Source organism: Bos taurus, chromosome 18 (assembly GCF_002263795.3).
Source record: "Bos taurus isolate L1 Dominette 01449 registration number 42190680 breed Hereford chromosome 18, ARS-UCD2.0, whole genome shotgun sequence".
In the NCBI taxonomy this organism is placed as follows: Eukaryota; Metazoa; Chordata; class Mammalia; order Artiodactyla; family Bovidae; genus Bos; species Bos taurus.
In genome coordinates, this window is record NC_037345.1 from 7,855,831 (window position 1) to 7,875,203 (window position 19,373).

Sequence of the window (19,373 nt, forward strand, 5' to 3'; positions counted from 1 at the left end):
GAGAATTTGCTATGGACCAGACGTTTGCCCTCCGGAGAGAGGGCACTGGAGATGGTAGAGAGAATGAGGAGAACAGAGAGAGGGACCCTCTTGGTGACAGGAGAAGCACCAGCTGAGGCGATGTGGCCCCGAAGGAGAGGCATTACCCCCACCGCAGGAGCCCGTGGAAGCTCCTCCGAGAGGCAGCTGCAAACACCTGCAGGGCCCCGAGAGCAGGGCCGGTGCCGTCACGTGAAGGCCGTCTGTTCCTACCCGGTGCCCTTTCCCCTCCCTCACCCCCTTCATCCCAGAGGCATCCAGTCTGTTCTTCTCGTGGGAGGAGAAGACTGCTTATCATCTGAGAGTGAGTCCAAAAGCCAGAGGGTGTACAGAGATTTTAATCTCTCATCCCCCACTGAGTAACTTTAAAGGGGACAAAAAATTAATTTGCATTTGATCTGTAGCCTCTGTGTTGTATTTTCCATTGTCATTCCATTTCATTTCCAGATTCTTCTTGTTCCAATCTGTACCATTCGGTACCTGGCAAAATTGCAGTGTTTCTCTTCTTGACTCTGTCGTTCCTTCTGCCATCTCTCTCTCTCTTTTTTTAAACCAACTCCCTTGCTGAGGGCATGGTGGCCCACACCTGCACCTCATTACCCCACCTTCTCACACACGTCTGAGGTCCAGGGCAGGGGACCTGGGTGGGCTGGAGACTCTGCAGGCTTCATCACATTCCTGCCTGCTGACCTCACCACATTGGCCTCAAAGAGCTCTGTTCTTTCCAGATTAATTGCACGTCAGCTGTGGCCTCCTGCCCTGGCTGGTGCCAGCCAGTCTGCTGCCCTATCGTCTATTCCCGCCAGCGTCCCAGCACTTCCTTTCTTGTCCCTCTGTTTCCCACCCTGTCGTTTTTTTACCCGTCTCTCTCCCCACAGGGCGTGGACTGCAGTTTCCCGAAACACATTCTCCTCTAGAAATGATGGAAGAGATCCAAGTACGCCTGCTCACTTCCAGTGATTCTCCATGGGGGTGATTCTGCTCTCCAGGGTGCAGTTGGCAGTGACTGGAGACGTTTGTAATTGTCATGATTTGGTGCTACTGGCATCTAGTGGGTCAAGGCCAGGGATGCTGCTAAACATCCCGTGATGCACAGGACTGTCCCCACAAGAAAGAATTATCCGGTCCCAAATGTCAGGAGGGGGCTTCCCTGGCTCCTGGGAAAGGTTGAGGGCAGGAGAAGGGGGCGGCAGAGAATAAATTGGTTGGATGGCATCACTGACTCAATGGACGTGAGTTTGCATAAACTCCAAACAGTGAGGATAGGGAAGCCTGGCGTGCTGCAGTCCATGGGGTCACAAAGAGTCGGACATGATCGAGCAACTGAACAACAGAATGTGAGAAGTGCCGGTGTTGAGAATCCCTATAACTACAAGCTCCAGGACTGAAGATGGCCTCTGCGTCTTCCTTATTTTGTGACCTCAGCTGGTTGCTGTAAACCACGTTTGTGTCTTGGGCATATGGAGAAACTGACTAAGAGGACCCTAGACACCAAGTTGGAAAGGGAAGATGAGGGAGGTTTGGAAGGGGAGCCACACACCCCAAATACCTTCAAGAGGAACCGCCACATGGTAAGTCCCAAATGACCCTCTGAGGTTCTCTTTCTCATAGGAGAAGGTTGTATCGAGTCCTGCCACCTCAAAGGTCAAACTCTCCGGGATGCCGTGAGCCACCGAGACATTGACTAATAGGTCCTGCCCAAGCTCCAAGTGGTCAGAAGCCCAGGAAGCCTGCAGCCCCGACAGAGCCTCCACGAAGCGGACGGTGATGTTTCTGGAGGGGGCGGAGTTGGTGCTGTCGTTGGTGGCTCGAATCTCCAGGTGGTGCATCCCTGGGCCCGTTCGGCGCTGGACTCCTCTGTCCAGGGTCAGATTGTAGGGGAGCGGGCCCCTCTGCGTGGTGAACTCAGCCAGGGTTGTGTTACCTAGCAGCACGGTGTAAGTCACCCCTGTTCCTAGGTGGAGTAAGAAACTTTTAAGGATGTCAGTAACAACATGCAGTAGATTATACTGAGACAGTTCAGACTCCAGCTGTGAGGTCAGAGTCCACATACACACATAGATGTGGATATAAAGACATATATAAGGGTATATCCTCCCCCAGATAATTAACATGGATCTCTTGAGTATTGGGTTCACAAGTGATTTTTCTTTTGGGGTCCTCACTGCTCACCTGCAAAGTCTTAATTATTTCCATCTCCATGACTGGCCACCTGAAAGCCTGCCCAGTGGGAGAACTCAGCCCATTCACATTAAGATAGGGCTCCCTTACAGCTTGCGGGTGCTTGTGCTACCTGGATGCTAAATATTGTGGTTGACTCTTAAAATATGATTTAAGCCCCCAGATTAATATTCTTTCCAATAGAAACCAAGCTAGTCTGTTTCTTGTTTGAGTGATGGTGTTGTTGATGAGGGTGATGATGGTGATGGTAGCCCTCTGAGAACACGAATCTTGACTTTTGTGTTTATGGCTGCCTTCCCCATATCTGGCAAAGAGTAGTCACTCAGTTATATTTGTAGAATGAAAAAAGATTATCTTAAGCTTTTTCAGGTGCACCTAGGTTGCATCTTCAGCCAACCAGAACACCAGAACAGAAAGGAGCCATAAGCACTGTTTAAAGTCCAGTTATAAAAAGCAATGGCAAAAAAATAAAATAAAATAAAGTCCAGTTATAGCTCCATGGAGTTACTGCTCTGAGTGAGGCTCCAGGAGGTGTTAGGCTGGGCTGAGACCTGTCCTCTCCACAGCTCTGTGCCACTCAGTGGCCTCTGTCCAGATCTCAGACTGGACCTGTGCCTTGAGGAAAGACGCTGCTTCGGATGAGGTCAGGTCTTGGTTGGAAGGATTCTCTATGGACAGAAGGGGTGATAGGCAAAATATTTAGCAACTGCCACTGCATGGGCACTAACTAAGTAGAATGATGTCCTGATAAATCAGAATGGACACTGTGACCAATCTAAATGGATACTGTGACCAATTAGAATGGACATTGTGACCAATGAGAAATATTGCTGTGACCAATTGGAATAAATGCCATGACCAATCAGAATGGATACCATGACCAATCAAAATGGACATGATGACCAAGCAGAATGGCCTCTGTAACCAGTCAGAAGGGAAACTGAGCAACCAGAGGTACACCAGCCATAACAGCTGCTGTGGCTGTACCAGTGTGTGCAGCTGAATATTAGCTTGAACTGGGGGCAGTGTGGTTGTGCCAAGCTGGTCAATGCTGGCAGCGCTGAGATGTGCTCAGGCCCAGCTGGCAGCCCTCCCACTACTGTTCACATTCCCTCAACAGGGGTGGCTTGGAAGTCCATTTCTTGAAATGGGACATGGGCATGCCAAGGATCTTTAGGAGGCTAGTTGCTCTCACTAGTCTTGTGACTTAGGCCAAATTTCTAAACATTTCTTCCATTTCTTCCTTTGTAAAATATACTGGGTGGGCTAGTATATATAAAGCACTTAGACAAGGTTCTGGTATACACTAGGTGCTAGATAAATGAATGGCTAAAAAAACTGACTCCATAAATCATTGCTGTTAGTATTCATTGAAGCCTGGGAGCTGGATGGATAGATTTGGGGCAAATCAAGGTTGCTTTGATCTTGACCATTTCTGTAGACTCACCTCCATCAAGCTCCACCTGAATCCACAGAGGGTCCCCGAAGACTGCCCAGCAGAGAGGGCTGGCTCCTGACGTGGTCAGGCCAGAACACCCAGTCACACGGAGCCTCTCCGTGTTGTCTTGAATCGTCACTTGCTTCTGAGCCATCACATGCCACTCGCTGGTTGAACACTCAGCAAACACGGTGAAATCCCCGGGGGCTGTGAATTGGTGGGTCACCCTGCTGGACAGACTGCCAGCAACAGTCAGAAAAGTTACCAGTGTTAGGCTCACACTAACACATGCATTCACACACGTGTGCACACATGTACTCACCCACGGCACATCTTCCCTGCTCTGCAAAGATAAAAAGAATGAACAAAAAGATGCTACACGACCAAGCCAGGGTCTCAGTGTTCACAAAGGTTACATTAAGACTCCCAAAGCAAGTGAGAAGTGGAAGAAATAGCTCTGACTAACCAGGGAGCCGAATATTTGGCCGGAAGTCTGTTTTCTGCCATTTATTGCCTCTGTGGTCCATACAAACCCCCTCTTCGGGCCTTCTTGCTTAGTCTGTAAAATACTGTGCCCAGTCTACCTCTCTGGGCTTTCTTTCCCCATCTGTAAAATGGGATCAGAGTCCAAACATATCAAAATTGTGGCTGTTTTGCTTTTCATTTTCCCGAGGGGACTAATTTAAATCTCTAAAATGGCCTGCAAACATCCCCATCATCTCCCTTCCTGTCCCTCTCCTCATCCCCTGCCACACTCCCCTTCTCTGACTATCCTAGTAGCTCAGACCTCTTTGCAGTTCATAGGACTTGTCACCTCTTCCCCACCCAAAGGCCAGTAAGCATGCCGTTCTTTGCAGGGAAAACTCCTGCCCTTCTCTCTGCTCATACTCTTGGTCTTCCTTCAGTTCTCATTTTAAACATTGCCTGCTCTGGGAAGTTTTCCTGGATTCCCTTTACAGACACTGTGGCTTCTCTGCTTCTCCTAGGTGACCTTGCTTATTCCCCGTCATTCTTCTCTGCAGGGCCGTCGGTGCAGATAGTCACTGTCAGTTCCCCCTGTGTACCTGCACCTGGCGCAGCACCTAGCACATAGCAAGTGCTGAGAAATAGTTTACAGAAGCACACAGTTGTGAAAAAGCCTGGAGGACAGTGGCCTGGAGTTAGCCTAGGAGAGCCTGTTTCTCCCGTTAATCACAACTAACATACGGGCAGAAGACAAAACGAAACTATGAGAGGACCCTGAGAAGGAAACTCCAGCAGGCAGACAGGACCAAAGTCAGAAGCTCAGGAGCCATCCATAAAGATGGGGGTTTCCTGCTTTCTTTGTCCCAGTGGTAGCCTGAGTCATGGTACTGCACAGTGAGTAAAGGAAACAAAAACCCAGATAGAAATCCCTTCTGTTAGCCAGGGGACCAGAGAAAGGGGCCTAGGGAGTCTGAGCGTACAGGGGAAATACCCATTTTTTGTTTTGTGTTGTTTATCTCTTCTTCTCTCCCATCCCCATCCCAAGCTATCCTCTCTCTTGGAGCTGCACGGACTGTGTGGGATGATGCAGAAATACCTAAGAGAAAACTGATCTTTCTATCCAGATGAACCATGGAAAGGGGACTGTGGAAGCTGGAGAGTGTAGGGAAAGTCCTGAAAAGGAGAGAGGAGAGCTCCCTGATTCTGTGTGTGACCTAGCATGAATCACGAGTTCACCCATAAACTGTGCATGTGCAGAACAGACCCAAAGAAACATAGTAAAAGCCTTTAGTAAAGGACTAAACTGCAGCGGAAACCAGCACCCCAAGTGGCACACGAGTGGAACGGAACCTGACAGCTTTGGAAACTGAACTGGTGTGGGAATCTCTGCTCACAGAAGGCAAGTCAGAATGTGCGGTCTGAATCTAATTGGGTTGGTTGTCTGCTAACACAAAACAAACAAACAAAATATTAACATTTTCCAGAGCATTTTAAAAAGAACCCAGAGTCTTGGAACCTACTACCCAAAACATCCAGAATACAATTCAAAATTGCCTGATACACAAAGAACACGAAAATGTGACCAAATTTCAGGGAAAATATCATCGATATATGTCAGCTCTGAGATGACTCAGATATTGAAATTACCAAAGACTTTAACCCAGGGATTATAACCATGCTCTGTGAAATAAAAGGAAATCCTCTTGAAATGAATGGAAAGATAGACATTCTCAGCAGAAAAGTATAAACCACTAAAAGCCAAATGGAAATTTTAGAAATGAAAAGCACAGTGTATGAAACGAAAGATTCACTGGATGGATTTAACAGCAGAACAGAGATGGAAGAGGGAAAAGTCACCTAACTAAAAGAGCAAGAGGAACTATCCAACCTAAAGAACACAGAGGGAAAAAATATTTAATTTTTTAAAATGAGTAGAATGTCAGCAATCTGTGTTACAATATCTAAAAGTAAAACATTTGTGTTATTTTAGCACTGGAGAGGTTGCTGTAGAAAAATATATTTGAAGAAATGATGGCTGAAATTTTTCCATATTTGGCAAAACACATAAATTCAAAGATTCAAGAAATTCTATGAAACCAAATGTAAACAAAAAACAAACAAGCAAAAAAACTTGAAGCATGCCCACACAATTGCTGAATAGCTTGAAAATCAAAAGAATAAAAAGAAAATCTCGAAATCGGTCTGAAAAAAAATGATACACTACATATTGTGAGGGGCTTCCCAGGGCCACTATTGGGAAAGCACCTGCCTGCCAATGCAGGAGACATAAGAAATGTGGGTTGGATCCCTGGGTTAGGAAGATCCCCTGGAGAAGGGCATGGCAACCCACTCGAGCGTTCTTGCCTGGAGAATCCCATGGACAGAGGAGCCTGGAGGACTGCAGTCCATAGGTCACAAACAGCTGGACACAACTGAAGTGACCTGCCTCCCACATAGAGCAAACAGTGATATGAATGACTGTAGATTTCTTTGGAAACTGTGGAGGTCAGAGATAGTGAATGACATCTTCAAAGTGTCAAAAGAACTGTCAACACATAATTCTATAGCTGGCAAAAGTATCTTCCAGGAATTAAAGCAAAATAAACACATTATCTGGTGTTTGGTGATGGACAGGGAAGCTGGCGTGCTGTGATTCATGGGGTCGCAAAGAGTCGGACATGACTGAGCGACTGAACTGAACTGAACTGAACTGATCAGGAATAAAGAAATTCTCTAAGAGACTTTGTTGCTGTAAAATCTACTTTAAAGAAAATGCTAAAGGAAGTTTTTCCAGCTGAAGGGAAATGATATCAGAGGGAGACTTGGAATTTCAGGAATGAAGGGAGAGCACAAGAAAAGGTAAATGTCTCGGTAAATGTAGACTGGTTTTTAAATGTAGACTGGTTTTTTCCTCTCAAGTTCTTTCATATACGCATAACTGTTGAAAGGGCTTTTCAGTGTATATAAGTGCCCTACAATTGACAATTATAACATAAAAGATGAAAGGCAAAGGAAACCATATGCTAACAAGGCCTTAACATTTTACCTGAAGTGGTAAAATATTAACTCTAAGTGAATATTTTACCACTGAGAGTTAATAAAGTGAAAGTTTAAATATATATATTATAATCCCCAAAGAAACTACTTAAAACATTATCCAAATAAGTATTACCAAAAAAGCCAATAAATAAGCAAAAATAGAATACTGAAAATATTCAAATAATCCAAAAGAGGGCAAGAAAGGGGAGAAACAAGGAGGAAGTAAACAGAGGGTAAAATAGAACACAAATAACAAAATAACAGACCTAAATCTAACTATATCAATAATTATATCAATTGTAAAAGGTCTAAACATAACAATTATTATGCCAGATGGAATTTAATAGAAACCAAGACTCAACCATATGCTGTCTACTAGATGCCCACTTTAAATATGACAGTATGGCTCAGTTAAAAGTAAAAGGATAAAGAAAGATGTAACAGTAAACACTAATCAAAAGAATGCTGGAGTGTCCATTATTAATATCAAACAATGTAGATTTAAGAATAAACTAGCTCTAACTCTTTATAGAAATGTGAAGGATAGCTTTGAATCTAGCCCGTTTTTTAGCAATCCATCTGGAAGAAGCAATTTATTTCATTCTCTAAACTCTGATGCCAACTGAAATTGCCCAGGACTAAAGAGCAGAGAAATGGATTTTTTTTTTTTTTCCTGATTTCTCTCTCAGTGATCTTACCCAAGGGAGAAGAGCACAAAGTGGTTTAGTAACTGCTGCCAACAAAGAGAAGCTATGCTCGGAGAACAAAGCAATGGAGACAAGAACTTAAGTTTAATAATCCTATGGCCCGACAATTCCACTCCTGGGTATAAGCCCAACAGAAATGTGTACATATGTGCTTGAAAAGTCATTTACTAGAATGTTCACAGCTGTACAAGTTGTATTAATAATAATCCAAATGCAAAACCACCCCTATGCATGTAGCATTGACATGCTAGAATGAATGAATAGATAGGAATATTCATACAACAGAGTGTATATGGCAATGAGAAAAAAGAAGCCACAGTTATACACAATAACATGGATCAATCTCAGAAACATGCTTATTGAGCAGAAGTAAGACACAAAAGAAAATATACTTTATGGTTATATTTATATAATCTTCAAACACAGGTCACAGTATTCAGTGATGTTAGAAATCATCCTTGGGGATGCCCTGGAGGATTTCTAGGGGGAGAATCATGTTTTGTTTCTTGATCTGGATGCTGGTTATATGCCCGAGCTTTTTGTGTAAAAATTAATTGAGCTGTATCTTTTTATGCGCTTTTCTGTACACACCTGTGCCTCAATGAAAAGTTTAAAAATTAGTTCAAGACTCCCTCACTTACTGATTTGTATACACTGCTTTGACATGAATGGGATACAGCTTAATGGGAAGGGAAGGTCGCCCTCCAGACTCAGAGGTGTCCAGAGGTGACTTGAAATAAAGACCCAAGAATAACGGCAACACCCTGATCTGCCAGTAGGTGGCACTGAGTTATCCAGCACCAGGACAAATCTCACTTTATGCTAATTGTCCCTTAAGGCACTGAGATAATTTCAGAAATGTAGAAAGTTGCCCATGACAAACAAAGAAACAAAACAGCTTGCCATGCAAGTGAACACAAGACACGGAGGTGCAAGGCAAGCATTTAAAGGAGAAATTCTTTGACTTAACTGTTGTTTCGGTTTGAGGTCTGATCCTATCCCATCGTTGTTTAGTCGCTAAGTCGGGTCTGACTCTTTTGCAGCCCCGTGGACTATAACCTGCCAGGCTCCTCTGACCATGGGATTTCCCTGGCAGGAATCCTGGAGTGGGTTGCCATTTCCTTTTCCAGAGGATCTTCCTGACCCAAGGAGAGAACCATTGTTTCCTGCGTTGGCAGGTGGATTCTTTACTGCTGAGCCACTGGGAGAGTCCTCCTATCCCATTAACTCAGGTGACTTATCTGGCATGGAGATCAACAGTCCGGTTTGAAAAGCCCACCTTGTACTCTAATGAGGAGTTAAGCAAAAGTAGGAGTCTGTACAAACACATTTTAAAAGAGCATAGTGACATTTATGCAAAGTATGTGACCTCTGTACACTTAAAATTCATGCTATTTTCACATTGTAAATTGAGTGCTGAGGCTGCTGGTGCAGATAAGAGAGCATCAGAAATATATATCCTAATGTTAAAAAGAATCATAGAAGAAGGTGAGTGGGTAGTTTCAAGGTCTAACAAATCTTTAAAGTAGACAAAATTGGATTGTTTGGGTGGGGTAATGGTGAAGGGTGTCACCATCTATTTTTTTCGAAAGAGAAGAAAAAAAATACCAGTAGCTTTTACTTACAGGAATGCCCTGAGGGATTGCAAACGTAAAGCATTGCTTATTGCTGTTTCTCTTAGATTATGAAAAAAATTAATCAGAGAATTCCAGAGAGCAGTATGATAAACACCCTTGAATTCAGCATCCTGACTGGACAAATATTTGCATTTTGTCCCACTTGCTCCAGTTTTTAACTATATTTGTATGTTACTAAGATGTCCTTGTGTAACTAAAGAGCTTAGCAGGGCTACAGTCAGTTTTAACTTATGCCAAGTACAATTTGTATGAAATTTGGGGGGTGAAAGATTGTGTAACATAGCATTTCTTGTTTTATGAATGAAATACTAGCAAATGGGAAGAAATTCACAGAATAATGCCTTGGGTATTTCTATCACTTAAACCTTTTTTTCCCCACAAAGCATCTTCATGTATAATTTGTTTTATTCTGTAAAACTGTTAACACATTATTGACCAGAAACATATTAACAGCACAGGTATTAATTTCTACAAAAATTCCCTGGTCAACAAATGTATTAAGATCGCCATCAATATAAATGGGATAGGGAAGAAAATGGAAACCCAGGTATCATCTCTGATTCTCAAATTGTATCTGGGATAAGAACCCCAGCCTCTGGATGCAGTTTATTTGGCGGCATGGCACGATGCCTGAGACCCCAGAGGATTTCTGAGCTTGAGACCCAGCACACTCACTGGACCGGATCTGGGCTGTGGGTGGGGCTTGCCCTTCGTTTGCCCCACCCCACCCAGGCCTTCCAGGAAGGCTAGGCCCCCGCAGGGCTGGATTCAGAGACCTAGCCCCACGAGGTAGAAACCAAAGATGTTTCAGGGTTAGGTGAGGGGCTTATGGGCCTCCATGATTTCCCTGAGGATCCTTGTTGAACTGGAGCCCCTGAAATGAACCAGAACCCAAGAAGGACCTGGAACTGATGGGTCAGTCCTCTGGCTGGGGCACCCAGCAGGGCAGAATGGAGCTTACCCAGGCCCAGGTAGGACTCTGAAACGTTATGAATTGTGTGCAGCTGCCTTTGGGTTGGGGAGGTTCTGTTCCCTAGAGGAGGCAGCACTCAATGCCCTTGGGCCCTGATGCTGCAAGCCATGTTCTCCACTAGGGTCTAAGAGCCAGGGCTTTGATTCCCAGGCGGTCCTGACTTATCCGGCTGTGCTGCCACTCACTAGCTGCATGGCTTGGGCAATGCTACTAAACCCTCTAAGCTTCAACAGCTTTGTCTGTAAAACAAGATAATCCTTATCTAGCTCAGCACTGTCCAACAGAAACTGTGAGCCATGTGTATCATTGTAAACTTTCTAATGGTCACATTGAAAAAGTGAGAAGGAACAGGTGAAATTAATTTTAATAATTTATTTCCTTTAACCTGATGCTTTTGAACTGTGATGTTGGAGAAGACTCTTGAGAGTCCCTTGGACTGCAAGGAGATCAAACCAGTCAATCCTAAAGGAAATCAGTCCTGAATATTCATTGCAAGGACTGATGCTGAAGCTGAAGCTCCAATACTTTGGCCACCTGATTCGAAGAACTGACTCATTGGTAAAGACCCTGATGCTGGGAAAGATTGAAGGCTGGAGGATAAGGGGACGACAGAGGATGAAATGATTGGATGGCATCACCAACTCGATGGACATGAGTTTGAGCAAGCTCTGGGAGATGGTGATGGACAGGGAGGCCTGGCGTGCTGCAGTCCATGGGGTTGCAAAGACCTGGACATGATTGAGCGACTGAACTGAACTGAACCTCATAGATCCATAACACTAGCATTTATACGTATGTGTGGGTGCATGCTAAGTCACTTCAGTTGTGTCCAACTCTTTAAGACCCTGTGGACTGTAGCCCAAGAGGCTCCTCTGTCCAGGAGATTCTCTGGGCAAACACTCTGAAGTGGATTGCTGTGCCCGCCTCCAGGGAATCTTCCTGACCCAGGAATCGAACCCACGTCTCATGTCTCCTGCATTGGTGGGTGGGTTCTTTACCACTGGCACCGCCTGGGGACAGCCCATTTCTATGTATAAGCAATATCAAAACATCATTTAGTGAGATATTTAACACTCTTTGGTGGGGAGGGAGCTACGTCTTCAATATTCCATGTGTATTTACATTTACAGCACATCTCAATTGAGAGCTGCCTTATTCCAAGGGCCCAGTAGCTCATATGGTGAGTGGCTATTATATTGGACAGCATAGCTTTAGCTCATGAGGTTGTTGTGAGGATTAAGTGAAATCATGTATGAAAGCTGCTTAGCTGCTCTATTATTAGTAATGCTACTATTATTTTTATTATCCTTATCAATAAAAAACATTCCCACCCCCAGGTGAGCATCTTCCTCACCCCATTACTGACTCCTTGGACAGTGACTCAGGGAAGACTCTACTGAGCCAAGCCGAAAGGACCCGGCTCTCCATGACTGCTGGAGTGACCTTCGCTGAGAAAACCTGTGAACACCGTTCTTCCCATTTCCATATGTATGCCACTTTGTACTGTGGTTTTGCCATGCCTTCTGTCAACAGGTGGAGACTATTTCTCTGGCCTTGGAACTTGCTTTGGCCAATGGGAAAATTAGAAAATGTGACATAGGTACTGATTCAAAAATGCTTGCATGTTGTGCTTTGCTTTCTCTCGTTGCTAGAGACTCTTCTGCCACCATACAGCTGAGCCTAGACTAGCCTGTGGGTGACAAGTGACACATGCCACTAGCCAACATCCAGCTTACTGCCAGACACATGAATGAGGCCTTCCTAGGCCATCCATCTGAGCTAGTCCACACAAGAAAAGCCACCTAGCTAATCCAAAGAACCATGGAAAATAATCACTATTATTGTAAATCACCAAGTGTTAGGTTGTTTTGTTATGCAGCAAAAACTGACTGATACATTCTGAATCAAGGCTCAGAGATACCTCTTACCTGGGTGGGTAGTAGGGATCGAAAATGTGGCCATCTCCCATATTAATTATACAGGACAGGTTTCCGATGTAGGGAGAAAGGAGCCATGTAAGGGAGATGGTGATGTTGTCAAAGATGAAACTCTCATTGGACACCATTAACTGCAGGCCTGCAGATCAAAACACAAATGCCATTTGCTATTATGAAGCAAAATTGCACGTTTCTGTTTAAAACTTACTGTCTTCTGTCTACCTGTCCTTAGTGGAGCTTTTACAGCTTCTGCATGTTTATTCTACTTTATAAGGTTCTTTTGAATCTTGTTTTTCATCCAGGATACAGAACTTGAAATGTACAGAGGGTCTACAGTGAAAAGAAAGTCATTCCCTACTGCTACCCCTCAGACCCCCAGTTCTGGTCCCCAGAAGCAATCACTGTTAACCAGTCTCCTGGGTCACCTTTTACAGATACTGCAAGGAGATCCAACTAGTACATTCTAAAGGAGATCAGCCCTGGGTGTTCTTTGGAAGGAATGATGCTAAAGCTGAAACTCCAGTACTTTGGCCACCTCATGCGAAGAGTTGACTCATTGGAAAAGACTCTGATGCTGGGAGGCATTGGGGGCAGGAGGAGAAGGGGACGACAGAGGATGAGATGGCTGGATGGCATCACTGACTCGATGGACATGAGTTTGAGTGAACTCCGGGAGAGGGTGATGGACAGGGAGGCCTGGCGTGCTGCGATTCATGGGGTCGCAAAGAGTTGGACGCTACTGAGAGACTGAACTGAACTGAACTGAATACATGCACAAGCATGTACATACTTTTTTATTTATACAGATGGTGCTCTGTTCACTATTTGGCACCTTCCGTTTTTTTTTTTTTTTTTCACTTAATATATCTTGGAGATTGTTCTGTATGAGTTCAGTCAGAGAGCTCTTATACCCTTTAAAAGCTGCACAGCGTAGCCTAATTTATTTAACTAGGATCCATTGATTGTCTAAATGTACTTTATAATGTTTAAAAAGACAAAAGGCAAAGCATCTTTAGGAAAATCTCCTTGGTTAGGGTGGCTGATGAATCAATGTTAGCCATTTAGCGCACCTTAAATTTTACGAAAACTAAAGCTTCATAAGTTAGCCTAGAGGATGGGGTGAAGGGTAGAACTTCTGGGGTTCATGCAGCCCTGGGCTAATTTGTGCAATACCATCTTTTGGTTTCTGGCACAAATGAGAAGGGAAAAGAAATAAAAAGCAGACACAAATGAAAAGGACTTTCCTGAGCTGGTGAGAAAGCCACCGCGGTCCTGATTGGTCCTGACTCACAATCATCCGAGGAAACTCGGGATGCAGCAGGCCATTCTGGGCACAAAGGCCAGGGGGTGGAGGGAGAGGAGACTGCTGGATGAAGTTCCTCCCTTCAGAAATCAGAAACTGATGTGATCAGAACACACTGATTCACAAGGGACAGGATATTTGAAATCAAAGTCAAGACAGAAAATCTGGTCCATGTGGCAGCCAGACCCAGCTCACCCACTGCCCTAAGCTGCGTGTCTGTCTGACGACAGTGAGGCTGCGACTGGCAGATCTCCAAGGGCACCCTTTGTCCGGGAGCAAAATCACCAAACGGAAACTGCTGCCAAACCACGTGGCCTCTCTTCCCAGCAAACAAAACGAGACACCCTGCTAACTCTTATTCCACCCATGCGTGTTCCATAAACTAATGCCACCCCCACGTCCTGTACCCTCTCTTCTATGCAGGCTTCTTCCTCCTGTCTCTGTGGGTTCTGCTCTCCTGGATGGCCCCTGGGGACCCCAACGTTCCCTGACTCATCTTTCCCCTGCAGAGCTCCTTGCTCCATTACTCACAGCCTCAGTAGAATTTGCTGTTCTGACCGATTAATTGGTTGGACAAGGGCATAATGTGGTGTCCCAACCCAAGGGGAATTGGCACTGTTAGTAAGAATGAACTCGATACAGCCATTTTGGAAGGTAATGTGGCAATATCTACTAACATTTAAAATTCACATACCCTATGACCCACCATTTCTGCTACTAGAGATCTCTCCTCTAAAAATAATCCCAGGTACATGCCAAGATACATGCACAAGAGATCACCGCAGAGTGATCTGTAAGAAGGAAAACTCAGATGCAGTCTAAGTGTCCATCAAGAGGGGAACAGGTTAAATAGATTTTGACTTAATCTTATGATGGGAGAAGGCAATGGCAGCCCACTCCAGTACTCTTGCCTGGAAAATCCCATGGTCGGAGGAACCTTGTGGGCTACAGTCCATGGGGTCACAAAGAGTTGAACACGACTAGCAACTTCACTTTCACTTATGATGGGATACTGTGCAGTCATTAAAAGGATAAAGTAGTGACTTGGAGAGAGGTCCAAGATATATTATTAAGTGAAAAACATTGAGTTGGAGACTAAAATGTTTAACTCATTATATTTATATGAAAATATACATCTGTACATTCATGTCTATGGCTGTCTATGAAAACACTTTAAAAGGAGGGAAGAATTTATTCTAAATAGTTAACACAAATAGGATCATAGAATTGAATGGGGGGAGTCTTCCTTCTTGATTCATAAAACTTGCACAAATTGTGGTAGTTGGGTTCCGTTTATGGTTTTTTAGATTTGTGAAAGTCGCTGTGCATTCTAAAATGGCAGCCTATGGGGAGGGTGGTGGTTGAGTGGGTGTGGCATGTAGGAATCCTTCTAATCAAGTAATCTCGGTTTTGTCTGTTGTGTTTATTGGCTCAATCCATGAAATTTAATTTGAAAGGTCTTGGAGTTAAAACAGTTATTTTAAACTTCTGGTTTGGTGGCTTGTTTTGCAACTGAACCTCAAATGGTTTTCCCCCAGACTAAGCCAGGCAGGGAGTTTTGAGGACAGCAGTTTTGAGCGAGGAGGTCTCTTAACACACAGCAGATCTGCCCCGTGAATGGCTGCTCCCTCTGGTCCAAGGGAGACTAGACATGGCTTGGAAATAAGAAGGGAATTCCCGCACCCCCGCAAGCTGGAGACTCACCTTCCCGGCACAGGTACTGCACCCACAGGTAGCTGCCTCGGCCGGGGCACAGGTCTCCAAAGTAGGTCCCATCTGCTGCCACCTGGCAGGCCTGCAGCCCCTGGCACTGGCCTGGGAGGCACCCACATCCCAGAGGAAACAGGAGCCGTGTGAAGGAGACAAGGGATAACACAGACAAGAGATGAACGACCTTGCATTTGTTCATTCACCTACCACGCCCCCAACAAGCACCAGTTAGTACCTACTGAAGACCCAGCACTGAGCCTGGTGCTGGCTGTGAGAGAAGTAGATTCCTTCCCTCCAATAGCTCAGGGTCCAGAATGTTGGAATACACCAGAATCCCCAGGAGGGCTTGTGAAGACACAGATTCTAGACCCCGATTTCGATTCAGTAGATTTGGACAGCAGCTTGAAAATTTGCTTTTCTAACAGGTGATGTCAAGGCTGCTGGCCCAGGGACCTCACTTTGAGAACCACCGGTCCACTGGCATCTAGTCAGATGACCTAAGGTAGAATCCCGCACCCTGACAACTGGCAAAGAGGGGACAAGATTAGGAACTCTGTGTCTGCCAAGGGCACCAGGTGTCCACAAGAGACGGGTGTGGTCTGGTCAGAGCTCTGGTCAGAAACTGCGGGGTCATGCCAACGCCCCTCCCTCCACCCATGTAGATGTAATAGCTGCCTAGAGAGGCCTGGAGAAGGGACAGGCAGGTCCTGGTTCCCTCCTTGGCTCCAGAGCATCCTGTAGGTTTGCCCTGCACCCACTCCAGTGTTCTTGCCTAAGAATCTCAGGGACGGGGGAGCCTGGTGGGCTGCCGTCTATGGGGTCACACAGAGTCGGACACGACTGGAGCGACTTAGCAGCAGCAGAAGCAGCAGCACCTTCCTTGTCCTCTTTCATCTCTTAGAAACCCATGCTTGCTCCAGATTTTGGCATGCATATTTATTTTTTTAAACAACTTTATTGGGGCTTCCCAGGTGGCTCAGTAGGTAAAGAATCTGCCTGCAATGCAGGAGACTACTTGCAATGCAGGAGACCTGGCTTCAATCCCTGGGTTGGGAAGATCCCCTGGAGAAAGGAATGGCAACCCACTCCAGTATTCTTGCCTGGGAAATCCCATGGACAGAGGAGCTTGGTGAGCTATACCATGGTTATACTCATTCTCTATACTCAAAAGAGTATAGCGATACCAAAGCTATACTCTCTGCTACCATGGAGTAGCGAAGAGTCGGACACGACTGATCGACTACAATTAAAATTAACTTTTCTTTCTACTTCTATTTATATGTTTTGGCTGTGCTGGGTCTTCATTGCTCTGCATGGGCTTTCTCTAGTTGCAGCGATCTGGGGCTACTCTCTGTGGCCATGTGTGGTCTTCTCATTGCGGTAGCTTCTCTTGCTGCAGAGCAGACTCTAGGCTTTCTCCAGTTGCAGCGATCTGGGGCTACTCTCTGTGGCCACGTGTGGTCTTCTCATTGTGGTAGCTTCTCTTGCTGCAGAGCAGACTCTAGGCTTTCTCCAGTTGCAGCGATCTGGGGCTACTCTCTGTGGCCACGTGTGGTCTTCTCATTGCGGTAGCTTCTCTTGCTGCAGAGCAGACTCTAGGCTTTCTCCAGTTGCAGCGATCTGGGGCTACTCTCTGTGGCCGCGTTGGTCTTCTCACTGCGGTAGCTTCTCTTGCTGCAGAGCAGACTCTAGGCACACGGGCGTCAGTAGTTGTGGCCTGCAGACTCAGTCGCTGCAGCCTGGGGGCTTCGCGGCTCCGTGGCGTGTACAATCTTCCCAGACCAGGGATCATACCTGTGTCCCCTTTATCAGTAGGCCAACTCTTATCCACCGCCACCAGGAACGTCCCAGATTTTGACATATCTCAGTGCTCTTTGCCTGCCCAGTTACTTTGCCAGGCAAGCACCACCCCATCCTCAGATTCTCTCCTGGCCCTGATTCCTCCCCCTGTGTCATGGTTTCATGCCTCCCTCTTGTCTTGTCTTCTTCAGTTGCCCGGTCATGTCCAACTGTTTGCGACCCCATGGATTGCAGCATGCCAGGCCTGCCTGTCCCTCACCATCTCCCAGAGTTTGCCCAAGTTCATGTTCACTGCATTGGTGATGCCATCCAACCATCTCACTCTCTGATGCCCTCTTCTCCTCCTGCCCTCAACCTTTCCCAGTATCAGGGGCTTTTCCAATGAGTCAGCTGTTCGCATCAGGTGACCAAATATTAGAGCTTCAGCTTCAGCATCAGTTCTTCCAATGAGTATTCAGGGTTGATTTCTCTTTGCTGTCCAAGGGACTCTCAGGCATCTTCTCCAGCACCACAGTTCAAAGGCATCAATTCTTTGGTGCTCTGCCTGCTTTATGGTCCAGCTCTCACAACCGTATGTGACCACTGGGAAGACCATAGCCTTGACCATAGCCTTGACTATATGGATTTTTGTCAGCAGAGTAATGTCTCTGCTTTTCAACACACTGTCTAGGTTTGTCATAATTTTCCTACCGAGAAGCAATTGTCTTCTGATTTCGTGGCTGCAGTCACCATCCGTAGTGATTTTAGACTAATAAGCCTCACCTGTTATTGTTAGCCATGGACCAGTGACTCTCCAGTTTATGTCTCTTGTCTAGCTCTCTCTTGAGTTCCGATCCTATGTGTCCAGTCATCTACACAGCATCTACACATGGGTGTCACAGGGTACCCTGGGCTTCTCATATCCTGAAATGAGGTTTTGATCTCTAATTAGAGTTCAAGTGTGTCCCCCAAAATGTATCTTGAAGTTCTAGCCTTTGGTGCCTGTGCATGTGAGCTTACTTGGAAATAGTCTTTGCAAACATAATCAAGTTAGGATGAGGTCATTAGGGTGAGCCCTTTGTCCAGTATGATCGCTGTCCTTTGGACACAGAGACAGGACACGTGAAGCTGGAAGCAGAGATTAGAGAGACACATCTACAAGGGTTTGTGGTGGAGCGTTGCCAACAAATCCTGGATGCTAGATGAGGAGAGGAAGGGCTCTCCTCTGCAGGTTTCAGAGCTAGAGAAGTCCAGCTCTCATCTTGATTTTGGACTGGCCTCCAGACTGCCAGAGAATGTGTTTTCTGTTGTTTTAAGCCACTCAGTTTGTGGTACTTGGTAAGGCAGCCCCAGGCCAGATCTCCCTTCTCCTCTTTCCACCAGCTTCTCCTCCTGCAGCCTCTCCTCTCAATGCCAAGGTCGTCCTGGACTCCCACCATTGATGAATCCCATCAGTACTTCCTGTTTCTGAAACCTGTCCCTTTCTGTCCATCTGCACTGCCCTAGTCTGTGCCCCCAGCCTCTCTCACTTGGGTTTCTGGCATCAGCCTCCCTTGCCTGGACTCACAGCAGCCTGTGGGTGGCTTTAAAATACACCTGGCTGTGTTCCTCCCCTGCTCTAAAGCTTCCAGTGCTTCCCCAACATCTTGGGCTACAGCCTGGGTTCCTCGGGTGCGAGTGCCCCACCTCCACCTGCGCTGAACACTTTGCAGCTCCCTGCACCTACCACGCTCTTTCTCGGCCCCGAGACCGACAGAGGCTCTTCCCTCTCCCTAAACACCCCTCCCCATTCACCCTGTTGTCCTTTTCCTGCATGATTCCTATCAGATCTTCAGGTCTCAGTTAGATCTCACTTCCCCTGGGAAGTGGGCCAGTCCTTTGACCATCAGCCCGCATATCCACCCTCACCCCACTTGGTCTCAAATTCGGGGAACTACATTTCCCACACTCCCCTGTGCTCTAGCAGGTGCTGATGGAAGACTGGAGGCAATGTATTAGCTTCCAGTGGCTGCTGTAACAAATGACAGAAACTTAGTGGCATAAAGCAGTGCACATTTATTACCTCACAGTTCTGGAGGTCAGAGGTCTTGGTGGGCTCAGGGTATGACAGGCTGAAATCACAGCATCACAGCAGGGCTGTGTTTCCTTCCTGGAGCTCCTGGGGA

The 19,373-nt window shown here is 46.0% G+C and overlaps 2 protein-coding genes across 10 annotated transcripts in view; one reads left to right on the top strand and one right to left on the bottom strand.

The window, feature by feature from the left end:
- The window catches only part of LOC112442253 (uncharacterized), a 116,097-nt gene extending 100,893 nt beyond the window's left edge, over window positions 1-15,204 (top strand). For 5 of the 9 annotated variants that reach the window (XR_009491268.1, XR_009491269.1, XM_059877369.1 and 2 more), the window contains 2 exons: window positions 918-6,982; window positions 11,817-15,204. The gene's annotated coding sequence lies outside the window, so the exon portion shown is untranslated. Of the gene's footprint in view, window positions 1-917; window positions 6,983-10,895; window positions 11,038-11,816 lie in introns of all 9 variants that reach the window. The other 4 variants (XM_059877372.1, XM_059877375.1, XM_059877373.1 and 1 more) reach the window with 4 other exon arrangements.
- LOC101905746 (polycystin-1-like protein 2) overlaps window positions 1-19,373 on the bottom strand; it is a 107,987-nt gene that overhangs the window by 80,373 nt on the left and 8,241 nt on the right. The window contains exons 4-7 of the mRNA XM_059877377.1: window positions 15,424-15,534; window positions 12,408-12,555; window positions 3,668-3,888; window positions 1,589-1,993 (exon numbers count right to left, since the gene is read on the bottom strand). Coding sequence (XP_059733360.1) covers window positions 1,589-1,993; window positions 3,668-3,888; window positions 12,408-12,555; window positions 15,424-15,534 — 885 coding nt within the window. The remainder of the gene's footprint in view (window positions 1-1,588; window positions 1,994-3,667; window positions 3,889-12,407; window positions 12,556-15,423; window positions 15,535-19,373) is intronic.